General features: G+C 36.2%; 1 protein-coding gene across 2 annotated transcripts in view; it reads right to left on the reverse strand.

The window, feature by feature from the left end:
* The window catches only part of LOC149748752 (disks large 1 tumor suppressor protein-like), a 588852-nt gene that overhangs the window by 245598 nt on the left and 321569 nt on the right, over positions 1-21685 (reverse strand). For both annotated transcript variants that reach the window (XM_089914186.1, XM_089914187.1), the window contains exon 3: positions 1811-1956. In XM_089914186.1, the coding sequence (XP_089770312.1) occupies positions 1811-1956 (146 nt within the window). The remainder of the gene's footprint in view (positions 1-1810; positions 1957-21685) is intronic.

Genomic DNA, 21685 nt, shown 5'->3' on the forward strand with positions numbered 1-21685 from the left:
AATTACCTAAATGTAAAAGATTATAAAGAATGTGATAAAAAGCAATATAAATGGGAGTTCTATTATTTTGTTCCTATACCCCAATGAATCGTTTTATTTGCCCCAGTATATATGGCTCTTCTACAGACATCACAGCCTTAGACCACACTCTCCAATCCCACTATCCTTTTCCTTCCCCTACTGCATCAGAAGCATGTTCTGAAATTCAAGAATGCCTTATTTTGTGTTGGTCAAAAAGTGCCTTCGGTTTTTAAGTAAAAATAAAAGACATATTTTTCATTTTTATCAAGAACTTTATTGAACAATGTATTCAACCTTTTGTTCTACTACCTTCTGCCATTTTTCAGGCAACTTCATAATTCCATCTTCCCAAAACTTTTTATCTTTTTCAGCAAAGAAGTGTTCCAGGTGCCTTTTACAGTCTTCCAGAAAACTGAAATTTTTTCCATTAAGAGAATTTTGTAAAGACCGAAATAAATGGAAATTTGAAGGTGCAATGTCTGGTGAATATGGCCGATGAATCAGAACTTCCCAGCCAAGCTGTAAGTTTTTACTTGGTCATCAAAGAAACATCTGGTCTTGCATTATCCTGATGGAAGACTATGCGTTTTCTGTTGACTAATTTCGGACACTTTTCACTGAGTGCTGCTTTCAGTTGGTCTAATTGGGAGCAGTACTTGTTGGAATTAATCGTTTGGTTTTCTCGAAGGAGCTCATAGTAGAGGACTCCCTTCCAATCCCACCATATACACAACATCACCTGCTTTAGATGAAGACCGGCCTTTGGTGTGGTTGGTGGTGGTTCATTTTGCTTACCACACGATCTCTTCCATTCCACATTATTGTACAGTATCCACTTTTCATTGCCCATTACAATTTGTTTTAAAAACAGAACATTTTCATTATGTTTAAGTAGAGAATAAGTGAAGAGGTTTTTTCCCTTAACTTATGTGGAACCCAAACATCAAAGCGATGAACATAACCAAGCTGGTACAAAATAATTTTCAACACTTGATTTGGATATTTTGAGTATGTTGGCTATCTCCTGTGTGGTATAACATTGATTGGTCTCAATTTGATCGCTATCAACTACAACTGGTCTATCTGACTGTGGAGCATCATCCAGCGAGAAATATCCAGCACAAAATTTTCAAACTACTTTTGCCATATTTGATCAGTCACAGCCCCTTCTCCATACACTGCACAAATCTTTTCTTGCGTTTCAGTTGCATTTTTACCTTTCTTGAAATAATAAAGCATAATATGCCAAAAATGTTGCTTTTTTTCTTCCATATTGAATATTAAAATGGCTAAACAAAAATTCACCAATTTTGATAATTTTATAATGCACACTGATATGACAGCTGTCACATACAATCTAACAAAATTGTTTCAAATGAAGTTAAAGACACATAAGTGCTACTAGAGTCATCTTACAGAAAAAAACCGAATGAAACTTTTGGCCCACCCAATACTTGAGTCAGCTCAAACTATGACAATACTCATAACAGAACTCACTTATATAATATGAAGAATCATGTCCTTCCTATGCCTATTTTATCTTTTGGCAAAATCTGGATTTTCAACTGTAAATATTATATACAGCATGGTATGTAATATTGGTATGTAATATTGGCAGTATGGTATGTAGCTAAGTTTCTGTTATTATTGTTCACATTTGTTGATAATGATTACTACTACTGCAACAACTACCACTACTAACAACTACTACTTCTTTACTGGTATAAATAATTTTGGTATTTACTGGTATAAATAAATATTTAGTACTTTAAAAGTTTCAGTAATATACCTCTACAGACTTTTGAAGGTTATCATGGCATGGAGCAAGAAGGGATGTCTTCTCCCATTTCTGTGCAACTTGATTGGCTTCTTCTATCTTCTGCTCACAACTTTTTTGAGAATTTAGCAATGTCATCTCATAAAATTCTTGAATATCTGTAAAGAAATGCAAGGGAAAAATCAAAATGTCATATACCACCTCACATATAGCTTCTCCATGTACATGTATATGGAAAATTTTGCTGATTAAAAAAACTACATAAATATGTATTCAAAGAAAAACAACAAAAATAGAGGAAATCCTAAAAATTTGCATTTTTACCTGCATTAAAATTCTTATAGCAACTTTATTCAGAACTGCAAAAATTGGAAGAAATCAAAATATCCTTCAATTTGTGAATGGATAAACAAACTGTAGTAAATTCATTTAATGGAATACTATTCAGCAATAAGAATGAATGAGTTATCAAACCATGTAAAAACATGGATGAATCTTAAATATATATTGCTAAGTTTAAAAATGCCAGGCAGGTAGCTGGGCTACATAGTGTATGATTACATTTATATAATGTTTGGAAAAAGCAAAACTAAAGAGACAATAAAATGGTCAGTGATTTCTAGAGGCTCTGGGAGAGGAGAGGAGGGTTGAATAGGTAAAGCACAGGGTGATGAAAACTTTCTGTAATAATACTGTAATGGTGGGCACCTAACAAGAAGCATTTGGCAAAACCCAAAGAATTTTACAGCACAAAGAGTAAACCAAATACATGCAAATTTAAAAAATCATTTAGGAGGTCAGGGAATCCCAAGATGTGCAGACTGTGACAAAAGAATCTAACTATATTACAAATGAATGAAATAACCTCACTGAAGGCAGTAGGAGAAAAAGTTGATAACCTAAAAATGAGTAGAGACTGTAGAACCAAAGACAAAGAAACTACACAAAAGCATCCTAGTCTATACTCTAGTTGGTAAATTTGTTCCTCATGGAATCCAAGTCAACAGTTTTGAAGCCAATGTACATATATAACTAGAAATGAAAATTAAATAAATGGATGGTAGATAGTGGGAGGCAGGTTTCTCACTGTTGGAGTAGGAAGTTACAAAAAAGAAAGTGGGTGGGGTGTCGTACTAGACTGAGTCATATGATTTTGGATTAGATTTGAAGACAACATTACAGACTCCTGTTTGGCAGAGATATGAATAGATACATAGAGAAATATTTACAAATATGCATACACACAGGTTAGTATAAATACATATATTCCCTAACTCTGTCTGCTGAAAGGGCCTACAAGTAATGACTTTGGCCTCTATACAGCCTTCTCCACCAAATGGTAGAGGGTAATGAGAAAGTACAGTTGGTATTAGCTTGGAATTGGGGGTATCTACATGAATTCAAAAGTTGTAGAAGGAAGGAAGAGAGGGAGGGAGGGAGGACGGAAGCCCAGAGATGGAAGCCCTCTCTATTTAAGGCTCATAGAGAAGAAACATTATTGAATAAAGTCAAACCTTTTCACACCCAGGACTGCAGAAAACCTACACATTATTGGGAGTATGTTTCTATGTGATTTGACTACTTGACTATTTGATCACAACTGCAAGCAATTTTTATTTTGCACAGTCCTCCCTCAAATGAAAACATTTTGCCACCTCTAAGGATACATTCTAAATAAATTCCTCACATGCTTGAAGGCACACCCATATTGACCTCCCAATTACTTTTTAAATAGTCTATAAATTAGTATCAAATTTACAGGTGAGTGCTTCTCCAACTCTAACATACACATGAATCTCAATCACCTGGGGATTTTGTTAAAGTGCAAATTATGACTAAACTCGGGAATGGAACCTGGATCTCTGTATTTCTAACAAGCTCCCAGGTGGTGCCAATGGCTTCTGATCCACCAGCAACACTGGACGTAAGAAACAGCACCTCTGTGATTAGAACCCAAGGCTTCATACTCTCATTTCAAACATCCCTTACTGAGTTATTACAATCCTCTTTCTCTTCAGAGTGAGGGGTCAGGGGACATCCCAGTAAGAGAAGCAAGTTGACAAGAAAAGAACTCTGCCTGTTGATTGAAAAATAATAATAATAACTACTTAGTGAATATTATTGACTAAATTGATTCAGATTCAATTACCTACAAAGTCAACTAAAAGGAACTACATTTCAGTACTCTGCCTTTAGGACACATTAAAACAGAAAAAAATCAACTTCCAGGTGATATCTTAGACAGTATCTATTCAGTCCAATCTCTCTCTTTTGTTTTAACCTACATTCCATAAAGATGAGATCTGGCCTTTGTAAAGATGATTCTGCCGCAGCGGGGTCTTCAACTATCAAACAGCATGATCAAGGGAATTCATAGTAAATAGAACTGTCTTTTTAAGCATACCCTTAAAAACTCATATACTCAAAATATTTCATCTTTTTCCAAGCAGAGACAATCCAACATGACATACTTATTTCAGTGATGGTGCTCTTTCTTCAAAAGATCCTTAGAGATCCTCCTTGAGATATGCCTTCCAGCATCCGAGGAACTTATTTTTAATATCCTCAGAAGTGGCGAACCTTGTTTCATTTGAAGGAGATTTGATTATTTTTTTAATGCCAAAACTCACTGGACAAACTGTGAATATGGTGAGTGACTGAGAAATGGATTTCCTTTTACACAACTTGAATTAAATTAAGAAAATATGACTTAAATCATGAGATTTTTTTTCCTAGTATGACTCACAAATTGCTCTGCAATTATCTACTTAACCACAGTAAAACAAAAAAGTAACCAGAATGCAAGATGTTTAACATATTTATATACTTTCTTATCTATTAGCTCAAAGGCTGGAATAAAAGTGACTGGGGAAAGGCTCTTTTTTGCTTCCTCCCATCCCAGCTATCATGTTGCTACACATAGTATTCATGGGAACAATTACAGTCATCTCTCCAGCCTGCCAACCAGAAACCTCTTTGGAGCTTGTTATTGTTGGTTCATTTGTTTTTTTGTGATTCGCAGATATGGCTGTAACTCACCAAAGAATTCACTGAAATGAGCTGAGGATTCTCACCATACAGCCTCAATAAAGAAATGGTAATCTTTGTAAGATGTACCTTCTTTTAAAACATATGTCTTGTGCTTCTTCTAGCATCCCCTTTTCTCTGCAGGATTTCCCATACCAAACACCTGATTATGAATTCAGCTAAACAGTATAACACAGTTGAGCTTGCTATATTTAAAGATGTTACAAAGTGCAGTCTTAGTGTTCCATTAGCTTTTCCTGAACATTTGGTTCTATTTGGTAGCTGGATAAATGCTCATATCCAATTTCCTTATGCTGCATCCAGATACCATACTTCTGCAAAATAAAAACTTATCATTGTCTTGGTCCATTTGAGCCCAAGACTACTAGACACTGAAGCATAGTAACAGAATTTCTAATAAAGTCCTTATCAATGGAGTAAGTGTCCTATCTTAGTCTGGCAGCCAGTCAAGGTTCTTTAAGTGTATTACCTGGGACTAGAAGAATAAATATGAATATGAGGAGTAGGCTAAAGTTAAATGTGGATGAAAAGAAAATATAAGTTAAATTTTACAGCCAAGAAAAGAGAGTGAAAGCAACATCAGTGATAGGTACAAATCAAGTACCAAGTTAGGGAAAAAAGGAGCCCAAACCATAGCAGGGATGAGTGTGAAACCCAGAGTCCAAAGACATGATCAAACCCAATATATATTGAAGAATTAAGACCACAGAATCAGGAAATGCTTTCACACAAAAGATTCAAACAAATTTCCATAATATTCTGATATGATTGAGCTTCTTCTATACCTGGACAAAGCACGGAAGGAAGGAGGGAGGGAGGGAGGGAGGGAAGAGGAGGCAGAGAAGGAAAAGGAGGGAGAATGGAAAGGAGGGAGAAAGGAAAAAAGGGATGAGGGAAGGAAATTTGGTTTCAAAATACTTTCTTCTACTAAAAGGAACCATGGCTTTTTGGATAAAGACTCGCTCTAGGGCTACAGCAGAGAAACTATAAGATGAACCTGGGACTTGCATCAGAAAGTAAGGAAGTACTGAAAAATCATGGGAACATATCAAAAAGGCATGAAAGCCATCTTGAAGGGGCTCCTACTAACAAAATCTGGAACAATTTGAGCATTAAAGTAAATTAATAATAGTAATAGATTATAACCTATTGAGTAAAATAAAAATCTCTGCATTCATCCTGACATAAAAATAAATGAGTGATTAAATGGAAGAGAAGGGAAAGCTCTTCCTTACAGGAGAATGCCCGTTAAAAAATATAGAAGAAATGATGGAATTAGAAAATCATCAATGGACACTGCAACTAGTGGGTAAAATTTTGGTGAGGAACATAATGTTACATAGTCTCAAAGTATCTCCCCACAAATTAGAACAAACTGGCATTGGGAGCCTCCTGTTATCAACCACCAAGATGGATATAGCATCATTTCTGTGTTACTCCTCCCGGGAATGCATAAACTGAATCTAATCATTAGGAAACATCAGATGAAACCAAACTGTAGGACAGTCTACAAAATACCTGATCTGGAATCTTCAAAAATATTCAGGTCAAGAAACTGCAGATTAAAGAGGACTAAAGAGGCATGACAGGGACTTCCCTGGTGGTCCAGTGTTTAAGAATCCGCCTTCCAATGCAGGGGACGTGGGTTCAATCCCTGGTCAGGGAACTAAGATTCCACATGTCGCAGGGCAATAATAATAAGCCCACACACCACAACTACTGAGCCTGCACGCCACAACTAGGGAGCCCATGTGCTGCAACTACTGAGCCTGCACACTCTGGGGCCCATGTCACAACTAGAGAGAAGCCCACGTGCCACAACGAAAGATTCCGCATGCCACAACTAAGACCCAACACAGCCAAATAAATAAATAAACAAAATATAAAAGAAAAAAGAGGCATGACAATTAAATGTAATGTGTGATCCTGGATAGATCCTGATAGACTGGGGAAACATAGCTATAAAAGATATTTTGGTGACTACTGCTGAAACTGAATATGGACTGTGCATTAGATAATAGTTTTGTATCAATGTAAAATTCCCTGATTTTGATAACTGCACTATTTATGTAAGGAAATATTCTTGTTTTTAGGAAACAGACATTGAATTATTTAGTCATAATGGGGCCTGATGTCCCCAAATCATTCTCAAATGGTTCATTAATAATATGCACATACACATGCGTATGTATGTATGTATATAAATATACAGAGAAAGAAAGACACACATATAGAAAGAATGATAAATCAAATAGGGCAAAATGTAAACAATTGGTGAATCTGAGTAAAGTAAATATACAGGAGCTCTCTGTACTACTCTTGCAACTTTTCCGTAGATTTGAACTTATTTCAAAATATAAAGTTTTTAAAAATGGGAAGGTGACTAGGAGATATCAGGGCTAAGTATAGCATTGAGAAATATCCAGGAACATTCTAAGAAATATCTAGAGAAAAAAGACCCCAAGGGGAGCAAAGTATAAAGTGCAGAATGTGATGGGAGAGGTAGATCAGTAGTGCAAAAGTGAAGTAGTATAGTAATCTAGAAGTTAAAGCACGAGCACTGAAGTCAGACAGGCCCTGGCTCTGCTACTTACTAAATGTGTGACTTTTAGCAAGACACTTAAACTCTTTAAGCCTCAGTTTTTCACCTAAAAACATTACATACATAAGTACTTCAAACAGTTGAACAGTTACATAGAACACACTCAATAAATGCTATTATTCTTTTGATTAATACATCATCTTTGAACAATACTGTGTACACAGGAGGTCCCATTAAATGCTGGAAACCTGAACACAGAATATGCTTAGGTAGGAGTCATTTCTTCCAGAACAGTTAAGAGTGAACACTTGGAGCAATAAAGTAGAATTAATACTTGAAAAGGAGGCAGAAAACTGTTATTTACAAGTAAAAAAAGTAACTAATTAAAACAGAAATGTTAATAGAAATGCAATAAGATGTGCATGAAGCAAAATGTAGTATTTTTTTGCCTCAAAAAAAAAAGGTTCTTAAAAATACAACCCCTAAAACAAACTTTAATTCAAAATACCTCTTTGATGAATAAATGTGATACTTCAAGGTGCTCAAAAAGCAGGCACTAAATAAACTCAAGATATTGTTAATGCAAATCAGCTACCTTTTATCAGCACTTATATTCCCAAACTACCACCAGGTACGTCTTATTCCATATCTAAGAGATAATTAAACTTCAATTTCACATCAATCATCCAAGATACAGGAATGTTATACATCCTTTTTAACCTCACAAAGGTTTACCATGTAAACTCTACAAATCCTAGAAAGATAAGAAACTATAGGTAAAATGGTATGATCTTAGTTTTAAACTCCATATTCTTGCATAAATTCCACATTTCCTCCCCACCCCCCAAAAAACCATATATCTCCCAGTCTGCGTTTAGGTATTGATATTGCTCGTTGAGGGAAGAAAGGAAGAAAGAAATTAGCATTTGTCGTTTACCCACCATATGTTAGGCAGCCACACTTTGAAACATCATTTATTTTACTTAGTCCTTGCAATCATATTATGAGGCATTATTATTACACCTATATTTTAAAGATGGAGAAACAGACTTACTCAAGGTCACAGGGCTGTGCAGTAGCGAGCCTAGGATTGGAATCTACATTTGGCACAATAGCCTACACTCTTTTTGCTACATCATGCTCAGTAATATGCCTAATGGAACATTAGGGGTTAATTGAATGGTATTGATGTTAAAACTAGCATATCTCATTGTAAATGCAGGACTAAAATATCATTTAGGAAATTCTTCAGATCACCAGATGGAAGGAAAACCAAACCTAAGAAACTCTTTCAAAAACCTTCCAAGGCCTGTTACCAAGAATATTTTAACTAATCTCAACTGCACAGTGCTTAGCAGAAGCTATTGAATTTCTCTCCCCATCAACGGAAACTCAAACAGAATGAGAGTTTGGGCTCCAAGGACCATATCTTCCTAGCTGATGAATACCAAGGGGAGGCAAAAACGCTTCTACATAGAGGTAGCCACAGACGGTCAGCATAGTTAAGTTTGGAGACAATGTTAAATTTTAAACATTAAAAAGATGTTATTACAGATGGCATAATTGGCATCAACAATTCAGGTTTGCTTTACACATGCCATGAATACAGGGTATTCAATAAATATTAGTTATGCAATACTATTGTAACGATTTTTCCTGTGGAATTGGAGATGACTTTAACAGAAAATAAGAAGCAGAAGATAAAAAGATGACAAGATAGGTATGAAATAAGAAACCAGACTGTGAGGGAAACTTTATTGTCAGGCACGTAAGCACAGATTTACTTAATATTCTGTTTAATGGTGATTTTATGCAATTTTATGATCAATACAACTACAACTCAGATGAGACCAGAATAGTATTCAGTCTACAGAGAGAAGTTATACCTAGAGATAGCGCCATGTGTTAAGTAGGAAAATAAAATTCTGTCTCTGATATGCAAAAAGACAGTGTCCCTCTCATCTCCTTAAATCTGGTACACAGGTACTCTTATTACAACTTGCCAAAGTATTTTCTTTTTTGTTTTCAATTTGTTTCACTTTGTTCTTTACTTTTTTCTTATTTTGGACATATAGTTCTGAATTATAACACAAGATTATATAGAGCTTTATTGATGAATACCAAAAGCTTTGTCTTTTCTACGTGTAACATGAGGTGAAGGGTGTTTCTTTGGCAGATTAAACACCTAATGTCAACTACCACTTGAGAAAAGTGTCACATTCCACTACTCCAAAAGGATTGATCTAAATGACAGTCTGTAATCACTTCATTTGGAACTGGTCCAAGAAGTGACAGCTGATGGCTAATCTCAAAAAGAATACTGTTCTGCATCATCAGTGTACCAATTTATCTGAAAGACCAATTTTAAATTGTAAAAATTATTGAAAGTATACTCCTATAAAATTTATGATAATATTTTATTATAATTATGGTATAATTTCCATTATATATAATTACATTATTATACACAAATGACATAATTATATTATAATTGATTGGAGTTGATAGATTATATTAATTATGTAAAATTATCATATGCATATCCTTATAGCACAGGTATAATCATATCCATTATATTAAGCTTTCAATCTATTGTGCTAACTCAACTTACTAAAACATACTGCTTAAATAAAATGTAGAAAAATAAAGTCTAGAGCCATTGAACATGTCACCTCCCTTTCTTCCCAACTTCCCCAATATCTAAAAGGTTTGCATGAGGGAAAATCATATGTCCAAATACAAAAGTACAGGTTAGAAAATATACTACCCTATATATTAAAGCTATTAGTAGCTTACCTTTACATTGGTTAAATAAAGTATACTACCTTTTGTTCTGAAGTGAGAGTGGAAAGCCAGCCTACAGATGGATGGTTTTTATGGTACAAGAACTATCCAATCCATTGCAGTCTACAAGTGTGACAGGAAGCTTTGCTGTTCTCTTTTAGATGAGCTAATGTTGTGCAATAATCTTGAAACAGCTGGAAAGCCACACAGACCCCATAATCAAACAAGAAGGCCATCTTACCTATTCCCAGATGAGAAAAACTGCATGATAATATTTCTATTCACCATCTTTGGAAAATAGTAATACTTACTCTTGCTTTATCGAAAAATACATCTATGAGCTCCTCTTACTTTCCTCTTCTTCTCCCCATTCCCTTTCTCCTTTTCCGTTCCTTTCCCTACCCTACCTTCCCCTTCCTTCCTTACTGAACAATTCAGTTCTAAAGCCATTAGGTAAAGTAGAGCAAGGCCTATTCTGGTGGTGGAGGTTGAGCAAAGGAGCTATGTTGGCTCAGAGCAGGGTGCCAGAGCTCAAGGAGGGTGAAGAGGACATCAACATGTGAAGGTGGCCCAGAGCAGTTATAGAGACTGACAGACTAAGGAAGGAGTTCTCACAGAGAGGTAGCCAGATGTGAGCTGTTGAAACCAAAACAAGTTGAAGAGGGCCAAACAGTTCAGATTTTGTTGGAGCATTGGCTCAAAGCCTGACCTCTATGAGGAGGGTGCCCATGCTGTGGGAAGGCCTGGGATGCTTTGTCACAGCTACATAGGGTGAGGAGGTCATCTGTGCAGAAGGGTGGCCTAGTGAGGGTTGTGAGAACCTAAGTTTGGTAAGAAGTGTGTCTGTGGCAGTGATAATGGAAGATTGGTTACATATAGGGAGATTGACCAAATAAGTAAACAAAATAAGGATAATGAGAGTTTATCAGAAAAGGGAGTCAAAATATGAAAATAAAGAAAACTATAATGAACTATGTGGTATTGGATTAGTGTGAGCTCATGGTTTTTAATACACATAAATATTCATATAGATGTAAACATGTACACGTAAAAACATACACAAAATGGAAAAGAGTAACTTCACAGCGGAGAAGCCTAAAACCTGGAACACATCAATCGAGTATTCAAAGTAAACTTCATGAGTAAATGGAGCAAATATAATCATGAGCCACCCGATAGGATACAGTGAAAAGAACACAGCCTTGCTTCTGTGATACTCCTATCTTCATAAGCGTCCAAGTCACAAAAAACAAGTTAAGGCTGAGGAACTATTCCAGAATTAAGGAAACTAAAAAGGTATGACACCTAAAGGCCACATATGATTCTAAACTGAATTCTTCACTATAACACAATCTTATTGGGACATTTGTTAATTTGCTGATTTTGTTGGTTACCTTGCAGTTACATAGGAGAACATTTCCTTGTTCACAGGAAATACACATTAATGTATCAGGAGGTGATGGAACAACAGGTTGACCAATTACTCTCAAATAGTTCGAGATAAAAATTATTGCATTGAACGTTCAAGTTTGAGATTGTTTCAAAGTTTCTTTTAATGTCTTAAAAATAAATATTAAAAATTTTTTTAAAATAAAAAAAGCATGAAAATTATATCTAGGAAATAGAAGATGTAAATTCTTCCTGGTTGTCTAGATGAAGACCCCTTATGCAACTTTTAAACTTCAATAGTTTATTTCTGTGTTAGTAATAATAATAAGTACCATTTATCAAGACTTTACCATAGCATGTTAAGCACTACATGTAATACATTATCTCATTTACTACTCCCAAATATCCTATGACATAAGAACTATTATTTTACCTACTTTACAAAGGAGGAAACTCAGGAAGAGAGAAGTTAAGAAATTTGCCCAGTTTGCTTAGCTCATAACTTTTGGTGCCAGGATAGGAATCACATATGTCTAACTCCAAAGCCTGTGGTCTTAACTAGTACAAACTGATATTTTATGTCTAGAATAATTGTAGGATTTTCTTTGTTTTGCTCTGGGTTTACAGGGATTTTATTTGTTTATTTTGTTTTTCTCTTCATCTAGAGTGTTTTATGGACCATGACTCAGCAGTTCCAGCTCAAATGTTCTTTATCCCTGAAGCCTCTTCCACCACAAGTCAGTTCTCCCATCCTCCCCTCTATTGCCTTTGCACTTCGCATTTATCTTGTGATTCTTACAGCCCCATGTCACTGGTATATATGCTTTATCTCCCTACATCTAAGCTTTGCAAAGTTATAGGCCAAGTCACACTTCACTTTTTATCCCTTGTGAGCAGTGGTGGTCAAATTTTATCATGCACCAATATCACCTGAAGAGCTGATTTAAAAAACAGATTACTGGGCCACACCCTAGAATTTCCAATTCAGTATGTCTAACATGTGGCCCCAAATTTACTTTTCTAATAAATTTCCAGGTGATGTTGATATTGCTGACCCAGGGACCATACTTTGAGAACCACTGCAGTATAGAGCTTATCAGTGTCTTGCCAAAGTAGCTATATAGTGTTTTAGGATTTACAAAACTATAATACGTACATTATCTTCTTTAAATATAATATACCCAAATAGGGATATCATATATCTATGCTATAGAACATCTCACCCTGTAGGGTAAAAATCAGTTTGTTAGTATATCTTTTTTCACCCTTCATTCATTCATTCATTTATCCCATAAATATTATTAAGCATGTATTTTGTGCCTGACAGTGGAAATACAGCAGTGAATAAGACAGATTGGTCTCTGCCCTGACAAAAACTAAGTCTAGCAGGAAAAAAAATACTAAACAATGAGGCAAAACAAATTTCCCTACCTTCACTCTATTTCCCTCCTCTTTTGTTTTTTGGGGAGCAAAGAAACAAAATATTTATTAGCACAGTTAACACATTGAAATTAAGTTATAATAGGTTAGGCACAGAACAATTTGTTTGTCTTGTAGCTTTTTCACTCTGAAGTACCTAAGGGTCTAAACTAACCTTCAAAGATATGTAAACCTGAAAATACAACACTCCCTCCAACTCCTCAGGGGACAATAAATGGAATCTCCTTCTGAAGGGGAAGCTATCAGACAAGGAGAATAAAAGGAGAAAAAGGTAGGAAGACCATAAAGGAAAGAAATATTATGTCCATCAGAGGTGGACTCTGTATGAACAGATAGATGGGAAAGGAAAATAAGAATTCTGAAGCATCCTTGGGGACACATGTACATTCATATTATCCAGAAGTAAAGTTTTCTTTCTGGACATATTATGGACATATGTAATGGTTTACCAAGTTGTTACTATAGTGTCATGAATGTCAGGCTAGAAGTAGAAAGCATAATTAATGAGAATATGGTTGACCCTTGAAAAATGAAGGGGTTAGGGGAGCCAACCCTCTGCACAGCTGAAACTCCATGCGTAACTTATAGTTGTCCCTCCTTAGCCAAGGTTCCTCCTTATCCAAGGTTCTGCACCTGCAGATTCAACCAACCATGGATGGGGTAGTACTGCAGTTTTTACTATTGAAAAGAATCCATGTAAGTGGACCCACACAGTTCAAACCTGTGTTGTTCAAGGGTCAACTGCACATGATAGAAAGTCTAACCTAGGGAGTTTAATTCCCAAAGGAGGAAGAACTTTTGACTGAGCCCTAAGGATAAGTAGGCATTTTCAGGCATGGGAATTTAGGGACAGGGAAGTGGAAGGGATGAAGAATGTGCAGAAACCTGAGGAAGAAGAAAGCATGGCAAAAACATTAAAGAAATCCAATAAAGAAAGAGAATGGTATAACACGAGGCTGGAAAAGCAGGCAGAGATATGGTTATATTCTGACTTGACTTTTAGGATCTTGAGAGTAGAGATCATGTCAGTAAACTCTGTAACATCACTGCTAGAAAAATAGTATATACTCAATAAATGTGGAATTAGAGAATCAATAAATGAAAGGATGGATACAGAAGTTAATGAATGAATGAGCAAAGAATATATATGGTTCAAAAGATAGAGGCATAAAACTGCATGGTGTGATCTGGAAACAAAAGGTTGAATGGACTAATACAAAAAAGAAAAGAAGCCATGAGCCTGAATCATGCAGTGCTAGAACTGTGAGAGTGATGAGAATCATCTTATTAACCCCTCGCTGTACAGATGATGAAACTGGAGCTGGTGAGTTAAGGTGACTTCTCCAAGAACATAAAGCTAGTAGTGACTAAACCAGGACTTGAATCTCCTGATTCTCAAGGATTTCCACTATAGTTTTGACTTGTTCTGTATCTAGAAATATAAGCCTCTAACAGTCACTATGCAGGTAGATGCCAAGCACATCAGAACCTTATCTCTAAAGGATATATAACAACCAACAGCTGTCACTATTTTTCCAGTTGGAGCTTTAGGACTTAGCTTTGTAGATCCAAGAAAATTGCCCATCCCTCCCTGCCATCCAACTGATTCATTAAAAAATAGTGTTACCATTTCTTTTTCTACCTTTAGCCTAAAAGAATTAATACAAATGATATAGTAAAAACACTCAGCACAAAATGACCTTGAGAGCACTTGAGGTCAGACTATCGTGGGAAGAAATCTCTCCAAGCAGCTGCATAACTAACTATAGTTCACAAGAGGTTAGAGTCAATAGATTCTGAAAGGCTGACTCCACATTCTGTTCCTCTTTAGGTAACAACTGTTTGTCAGAAACTTGGACAGACTCTAGTCATACATCACAAAAACAGGTTTTGCCCTGAGTGACCTGTTTGGTCTGTTGTTTTATTTCCAAACTTCCTTTTCCTGGCTGCCCAAACTCACTAACGATGAGTTACCTAAACAAACAATATAACTTTGACTCATTTAAGCACCATATTTGTTATTAATTAAAGTATTACAATTTGGCTCTTTTTTTCTGTACTCCCTTTCAAGCCACACGGCAGGTACATGCTTCCCCATCCTCTTTTACGAAGCACCAGAGTGCCTGACAGACCTGCATTCCCCTTCTGAGGGATTTCCTACTCATAAGCTATACCAGCCTGCCTGGTGATTGCTGAGCACCTGACCCAAGATCAGTCAATTGCTAGACTGCATGGTAGGCTCTGAAACGGCCTGGTATAAGAACTCCACGTTACAAAGGTGGTGATAGACTAAATGAATCAGTTCCTTTCACTTGAGAAGTTTTTTTTTAATAAAGCAGAAAAAGTCAGTTAATATAATGGTAGGAGGAACAGAAGCCAAAACAGAGAGTTAGCATAGTTGTAGAGATTAAAGTTGGGAGTATTACAGCTGAGGGTACGGCAGGATAACCTAGTAGTTAATAACAACAACAACAATAATAATAATAAGGGCTTACACTGATTGAGCCCTCACTATGTTCCAGATATGGTAAGAAATTCACACATATTATTCCACCAAACCTTACAACTACCTATGAGTTTGCTTCTATTATTATCTCCATTTCACAGATGAGAAAACTAAGGCAGAGAGAAGTTAAGAAGTTAAGGAGATTCCTCCTATATGGTAGAATCAGGATTCTAACCCAGACTTGTTTGATCCTAGAATCCCTGCTCTTACCCACTATCCAAATTAGAGTTTGATTTATGTCTCGAATGATATTTCAGGCTTAATACAGTGTTTGAGATTCTGGCCTTTTTTACTTGCACCTGAATTTGTACAGGAAACCCTCATTACTTAAGGAAAACTGAACACAGAAAAGGTGGGTCTCTGGACCTAAAAAGTACACTCAGGGTTGATATTAGAGTCCTAAGGCCTAAAGTTATGTTTTCTAAAAACCTTTGAAGTGATACTCAGACTTATCTTAATCACATCTCTGGTATCTTACTGTGCATTAGCTTCATAATCTTTCTTTATTAATTTTGACCATGGGGAATGGTAATAATAGTAGCGAGGAGAGAAGAAAGTTAGAGTATGAGGACATATATGTAAATATCTTGGTCTATGCAATTCAATAAATATTAAGTGATATCTACATGCATGTAAATGGACACAAATCCCTATGTATCACCTCCTCTACTTAGGCTATATTATTACCCAGGTTGATACAAAAGTCACAACGCAAGAGGGAGATCAAGATGGCAAAGTAGGAGAACTCTGAGCTCACTTCCCCCAACATACACATCAAAAACACACCTACATATGGAGCAACTCCTGCCCAGGAACCGCACCGCACCCCTAGCAGGGAACACAGAAGAGGAAGGAAATATCACAGGCTCAGGTGATCGTCCACAGGGAGTGAAAGGTTTGAGCCACATATTGGGCACCCCAACCCTGGGGTCCACCACTAGGAAGACAAGTCCCTTTAGCTGGTTTGAAACCCAGTGGGACTTACCAGAAGGCTGTAAGAAACCAAGCCTCTGCTCATGAAGCATACACATATAAGCTTGCTTACTCCCAGGAACAGCACAGAAGAAGCAGATTGAAAACTGCCTGGACTCTGGGTGGCTTTCCACAACCATCCCAGGGTGTACCCCAGCCTGCACCAGATGCCTGCTCCAGTCCCTCTGGCTCTGGTGCTGCTCTGCACTAGAGCAGAGGTACCACTGCCAAGGAAAGTGCACACAATTAGAAGGAATTGAATAAGCTTGGACCTAACCCTTATGTCTTCTGCACCAGCATCTTGGGCCCCAACCCCACTCCCAATAAGGAGGTGATAGCCAGTGAGCACAGGAGAAGCCCTGGCTCACACCTGGCTCTGATTCTAGCCCCTCCATCTCTAGCCCTACCTCCCATAAGATGGTAGCTTCCAGCACACCCCAGGGGAAGACGTGACGCATGCTTACTTCAGATCCAGTTCTCCCACCAAAGCCACTGGGCACGTGCAAACTGCATAGGGATGTTCCCACACAAGGACACCCTTTCGAGACTGGGAGACTGTTTCATCTAATTTCATAGAGACAGAGAAAGTTAAAATAAGAAGACAGGAATATGTTTCAAACAAAAGAAAAAGAAGAAAAGGTGCTGAAAAAACCTATAAATAATTTACCAGATAAAGAGTTCAAAGCATCAGAAATAAGAATGCTTACTGAATTTGGGAAAAGAATAGATGAACACAGTGAGAATTTTAATAATGAAGTAGAAAATATAAAAAAGAACCTGTTAGGCTGAAGAATACAGTAAGTGAAATGAAAAATACACTAGAAGGAATTAATAGCAGACTAGGTGATACAGAAGAATGCATAAGCAATCGGGAAGATAGCATAATGAAAATCACCCAATCAGAAGAGCAAAAAGCAAAACAAATTTTAAAAAATGAAGATAATTTAAGGCACCTCTAGGACAACATCAAGCATACTAACATTTGCATTATAGGGGTCCCAGAAGGAGATGGGAGACAGAAAGGAATAGAAAATGTATCTGATGAAATTGGGGCTGAAAACTTCCCAAAGCTGAAGAAGGAAATAGATTTCCAGGTGCAGGAAGCACAGAGAGTCCCAAATAAGTTGAACTCAAAAAGACCCAAACCCAGACATATCATAATTAAAATGGCAAGAGTTAAAGAGAAAATTCTAAAGACAGCAAGAGAAAAACAGAGCCAAATACAAAGAAGTCCCCATAAGGCTACTAGCTGATTTTTCTGCAGAAACATTGCAAGCCAGAAGGGAGTGGCATGATGTATTTAAAGCGCTGAGAAAGGGAAAAACCTAAAACCTAGGATAATCTACCCAACAAAGTTATCATTCAGAATTGAAGAAGACATAAAGAAATTCTGAGAGAAGCAAAAACTAAGAGTTCATCAATATTAACAAAAACTGTTAAAGGAACACTGTAAGTGGAAAAGAAAAGTCTGTACAACAAGAAGTAAGTATCTATAGAAAAGGAAAAACCCACTAGTAATAGCAAATATACAGTAAAGGCTGTGGATCAACCACTCAAGCTAGTACAAAGACAAAAAGCAACTATAACCACAATAAATGGTTAAGGGATAGACATAAAGAGTTAAAATAGGACATCAAAACCACAAAACATGGACGAGGGGAGTAAAAAATGTGGATCTTTTAGAATGTGTTTCAACTTAAATGACTATCAGTTTAAAACAAGTAGATATAGTTATAGGTCAACATATATTAACCCCATGGTAACCACAAATGAAAAACAACAATAGATACATAAAAAGTAGAGAGAAAGGAGCACAAGCATAACACTAAAAAAATTATCAAATCACAAAGGAAGAAACTAAAAGAAGAAAAAAAAACAGAGAAGAACTAAAAAAACAACCAGAAAACAAGCAAGAAAATGGCAATAAGTACATACCTATCAATAATCACTTTGAATGTCAATGGAATAAATGCTCCAATCAAAAGACATACAGTGGTTGATTAGATAAAAAATAAGACCCATCTATATGCTATCTACAAGAGACTATAACTCCAGAGCTAAAGATAAACATAGACTGAAAGTGAAGGGATGGAAAAAGATTTTCCAAGCAAATGGAAACAGAAAGAAAGCTGATCATATCAGACAAAGTTGTCTTTTAAACAAAAACTATAACAAAAGACAAAGAAAAGCATTATATAATGATAAAAGAATCAATACAAGAAGAGTATATTACACTCGTCAACGTATATGCACTGAATATAGGAGCACCTAAGTATATAAAGCAAATATTAACATACCTAAAGGTAGAAACTGACAATGATAAAATAATGGCAGGGGACTTTCGCACCCCACTTACACGGACAAATCATTCAGCCAGAAAATCACTAAGGAAACAGTGGCTTTAAATGCACATTAGACCAGCTGAACTTAATAAATATCTACAGGACATTCCATCCAAAAACAGCAGAAGACACATTCTTTTGAAGCACACATGGAATTTTCTCCAGGACAGATCACATGCTAGGCCATAAAATAAGTCTCCAAATTTAACAGGATAGAAATCACATCAAGCATTCTTTCTGACCACATCAGTATGACACTAGAAATCTATTATAGGAGAAGAAATGGGAAAAACACAAACAAGTGGAGGCCAAACAACATGCTACTAAAAAAATCAATGGATCAGTGAAGAAATCAAAGCAGAAATCATAAAATACCTTGAGACAAATGAAAATAAAAACACAACTTTCCAAAATCTATGAGATGCAGCAAAAGCAATTCAAAGAGGGATATTTACAGCAATACAGACCTACTTCAATAAGCAAGAAAAATCTCAAATAAACAACCTAAACTACCATTTAAAGTAATTAGAAAAGAAGAACAAACAAAGCCCAAAGTCAGGATAAGGAAGGAAATAATAAAGATCAGATAGGAAATCAATAAAATAGAAATTTAAAATAATAGAAAAGATCAATAAAACTAAGAGCTGTTTTTTTCCTGAAAAGATAAACGAAATTGATGAACCTTTAGCCAGGCTCATTAAGAAAAAAGAGAGAATCCAAATAAAATAAGAAATGAAAGATGAAAAATAACAAAAGCACAGAGATACAAAAATTCATAAGAGAATACTATGAACAGATATATGCCAACAAATTGGACAACCCAGAAGAAATGGATAAATTCCTAGAAACATACAATCTTCCAAAAGTGAATCAGAAAGTTCTTAACAGACCAATCACTGGTAGTGAAACTGAATCAGTAATCAAAAATTCCCAGCAAACAAAAGTCCAGGACTGGATGGCTTCACAGGGGAATTCTACCAAATATAGAAAGTAAAGCTAATACCTCCCTTCTTAAACTATTTCAAAAAAAACTGAAGAGGAGGTAACACTCCCCAATTCATTCTACAATGCCACTATTACCCTGATATCAAAATCAAAGAAACTATACATACAAAAAAATAATAGGCCAATATCTCTGATGAATATAGATGCAAAAATCCTAGCAAACTGAATTCAACAATATATGAAAAGGATCATACAATATGGTCAAGTGGGATTTACTCCAGGGATGCAAAGACAGTTTAATATCTGCAAATCGATCAATGTGATACAGCACATTAAAAAAAACAAAAGATAAAAACCACATGATCATCTGAATAGATGCAGAAAAAGCATCTGACAAAATTCAACATCCTTCATGATAAAAACTATTATCAAAGTTGGCATAGAGGAACATATCTCAACATTATAAAGGCCATTTATGAGAAACCCATAGCTACCAGCACACTCAGTGGTAAAAAAAAAATGAAAGGTTTTCCTCTAAAATCAGGGTCAAGACAAGGATACCCAGTCTCATCACTTCTATATAATATAGGATTGGAAGTCCTAGCCACAGCAATCAGGCAAGAAAAAGAAATAGAAAGCATCCAAATTGGAAGGGAAGAAGTAAAACTGTCACTACTTGCAAATGACCTAATACTATATATAGAAAACCCTAAAGTCTCCACAATAGAACTATTAGAACTAATGAATGAATTCAGTAGAGTTGCAGGATACAAGATTAATATACAAAAATCTGTTGCTTTCCTATACATTAATGAATTATCAGAAAGAGACAGCAAGAAAATCCCTTTTAAAATCACATCAAAAAGAATAAAATATCTAGGAATAAACTTAATCAAGGAGGAGAAAGGAAAGGGAAGAGAAGGACAGGGAAAGGAAAGGAAGGGAAGGAAGTTCTGTTGAAGAGAGGGTGGAGGGAGCCTAGCCATCAGACACATCAGTTCCTACCTAGGTCAGATTTGTGAACCCTTACAATTACAGAGAACATAGTTTAAAAACTGTAATACAGAGTGAAGCAAGTCAGAAGGAGAAAAACAAATACCGTATGCTAACACATATATATGGAATCTAAGAAAAAAAAAAAAGGTCATGAAGAACCTAGGGGTAAGACAGGAATAAAGACACAGACCTACTAGAGAATGGACTTGAGGATATGGGGAGGGGGAAGGGTGAGCTGTGACAAAGTGAGAGAGTGGCATGGACATATATAAACTACCAAACGTAAAATAGATAGCTAGTGGGAAGCAGCCACATGGCACAGGGAAATCAGCTCGCTGCTTTGCGACCACCTAGAGGGGTGGGATAGGGAGGGTAGGAGGGAGGGAGACACAAGAGGGAAGAGATATGGAACATATGTATATGTATAACTGATTCACTTTGTTATAAAGCAGAAACTAACACACCATTGTAAAGCAATTATACTCCAATAAAAATGTTAAAAAAAAAAACAAAAAACTATAGCAAACCCGAGAGCGGAGCCCAATTAGTCAAGTCAAAAGGTATTGTTCATCCACTACGTGTAGAGCAATATACGTGTAGAAAAGTAAAAGAGAGCCTCTGCTCTCAAGTTGCCTATGGTCTCCATGAAGAAATCTGGCATAAATTTGAGAACTGTTTTAAGAAAACCATAAAGCAAAAAAAAAAAAAATCTGGGTAAAGAACATAAACCTAGGAAATGCACAGGAGAGAATGACTCAATGTCCAAGAATGTTATTTAACACAACTCAATATTAAAACGAAAAAGATTGTAGTACAAAATGCCTATTGGACAAAATATTTAAGGACACTAAAGCAGCCAATGCATTTGGCAACAAGATGGTCATTGCTGACCTTAACAATGGCAGCATCAGTGGAGTGCTGAA

This window comes from Delphinapterus leucas, chromosome 7 (genome assembly GCF_059928025.1).
Source record: "Delphinapterus leucas isolate spDelLeu-1000000601 "Yukka" chromosome 7, BTC_Dleu_Yukka2, whole genome shotgun sequence".
Classification (NCBI taxonomy): domain Eukaryota; kingdom Metazoa; phylum Chordata; class Mammalia; order Artiodactyla; family Monodontidae; genus Delphinapterus; species Delphinapterus leucas.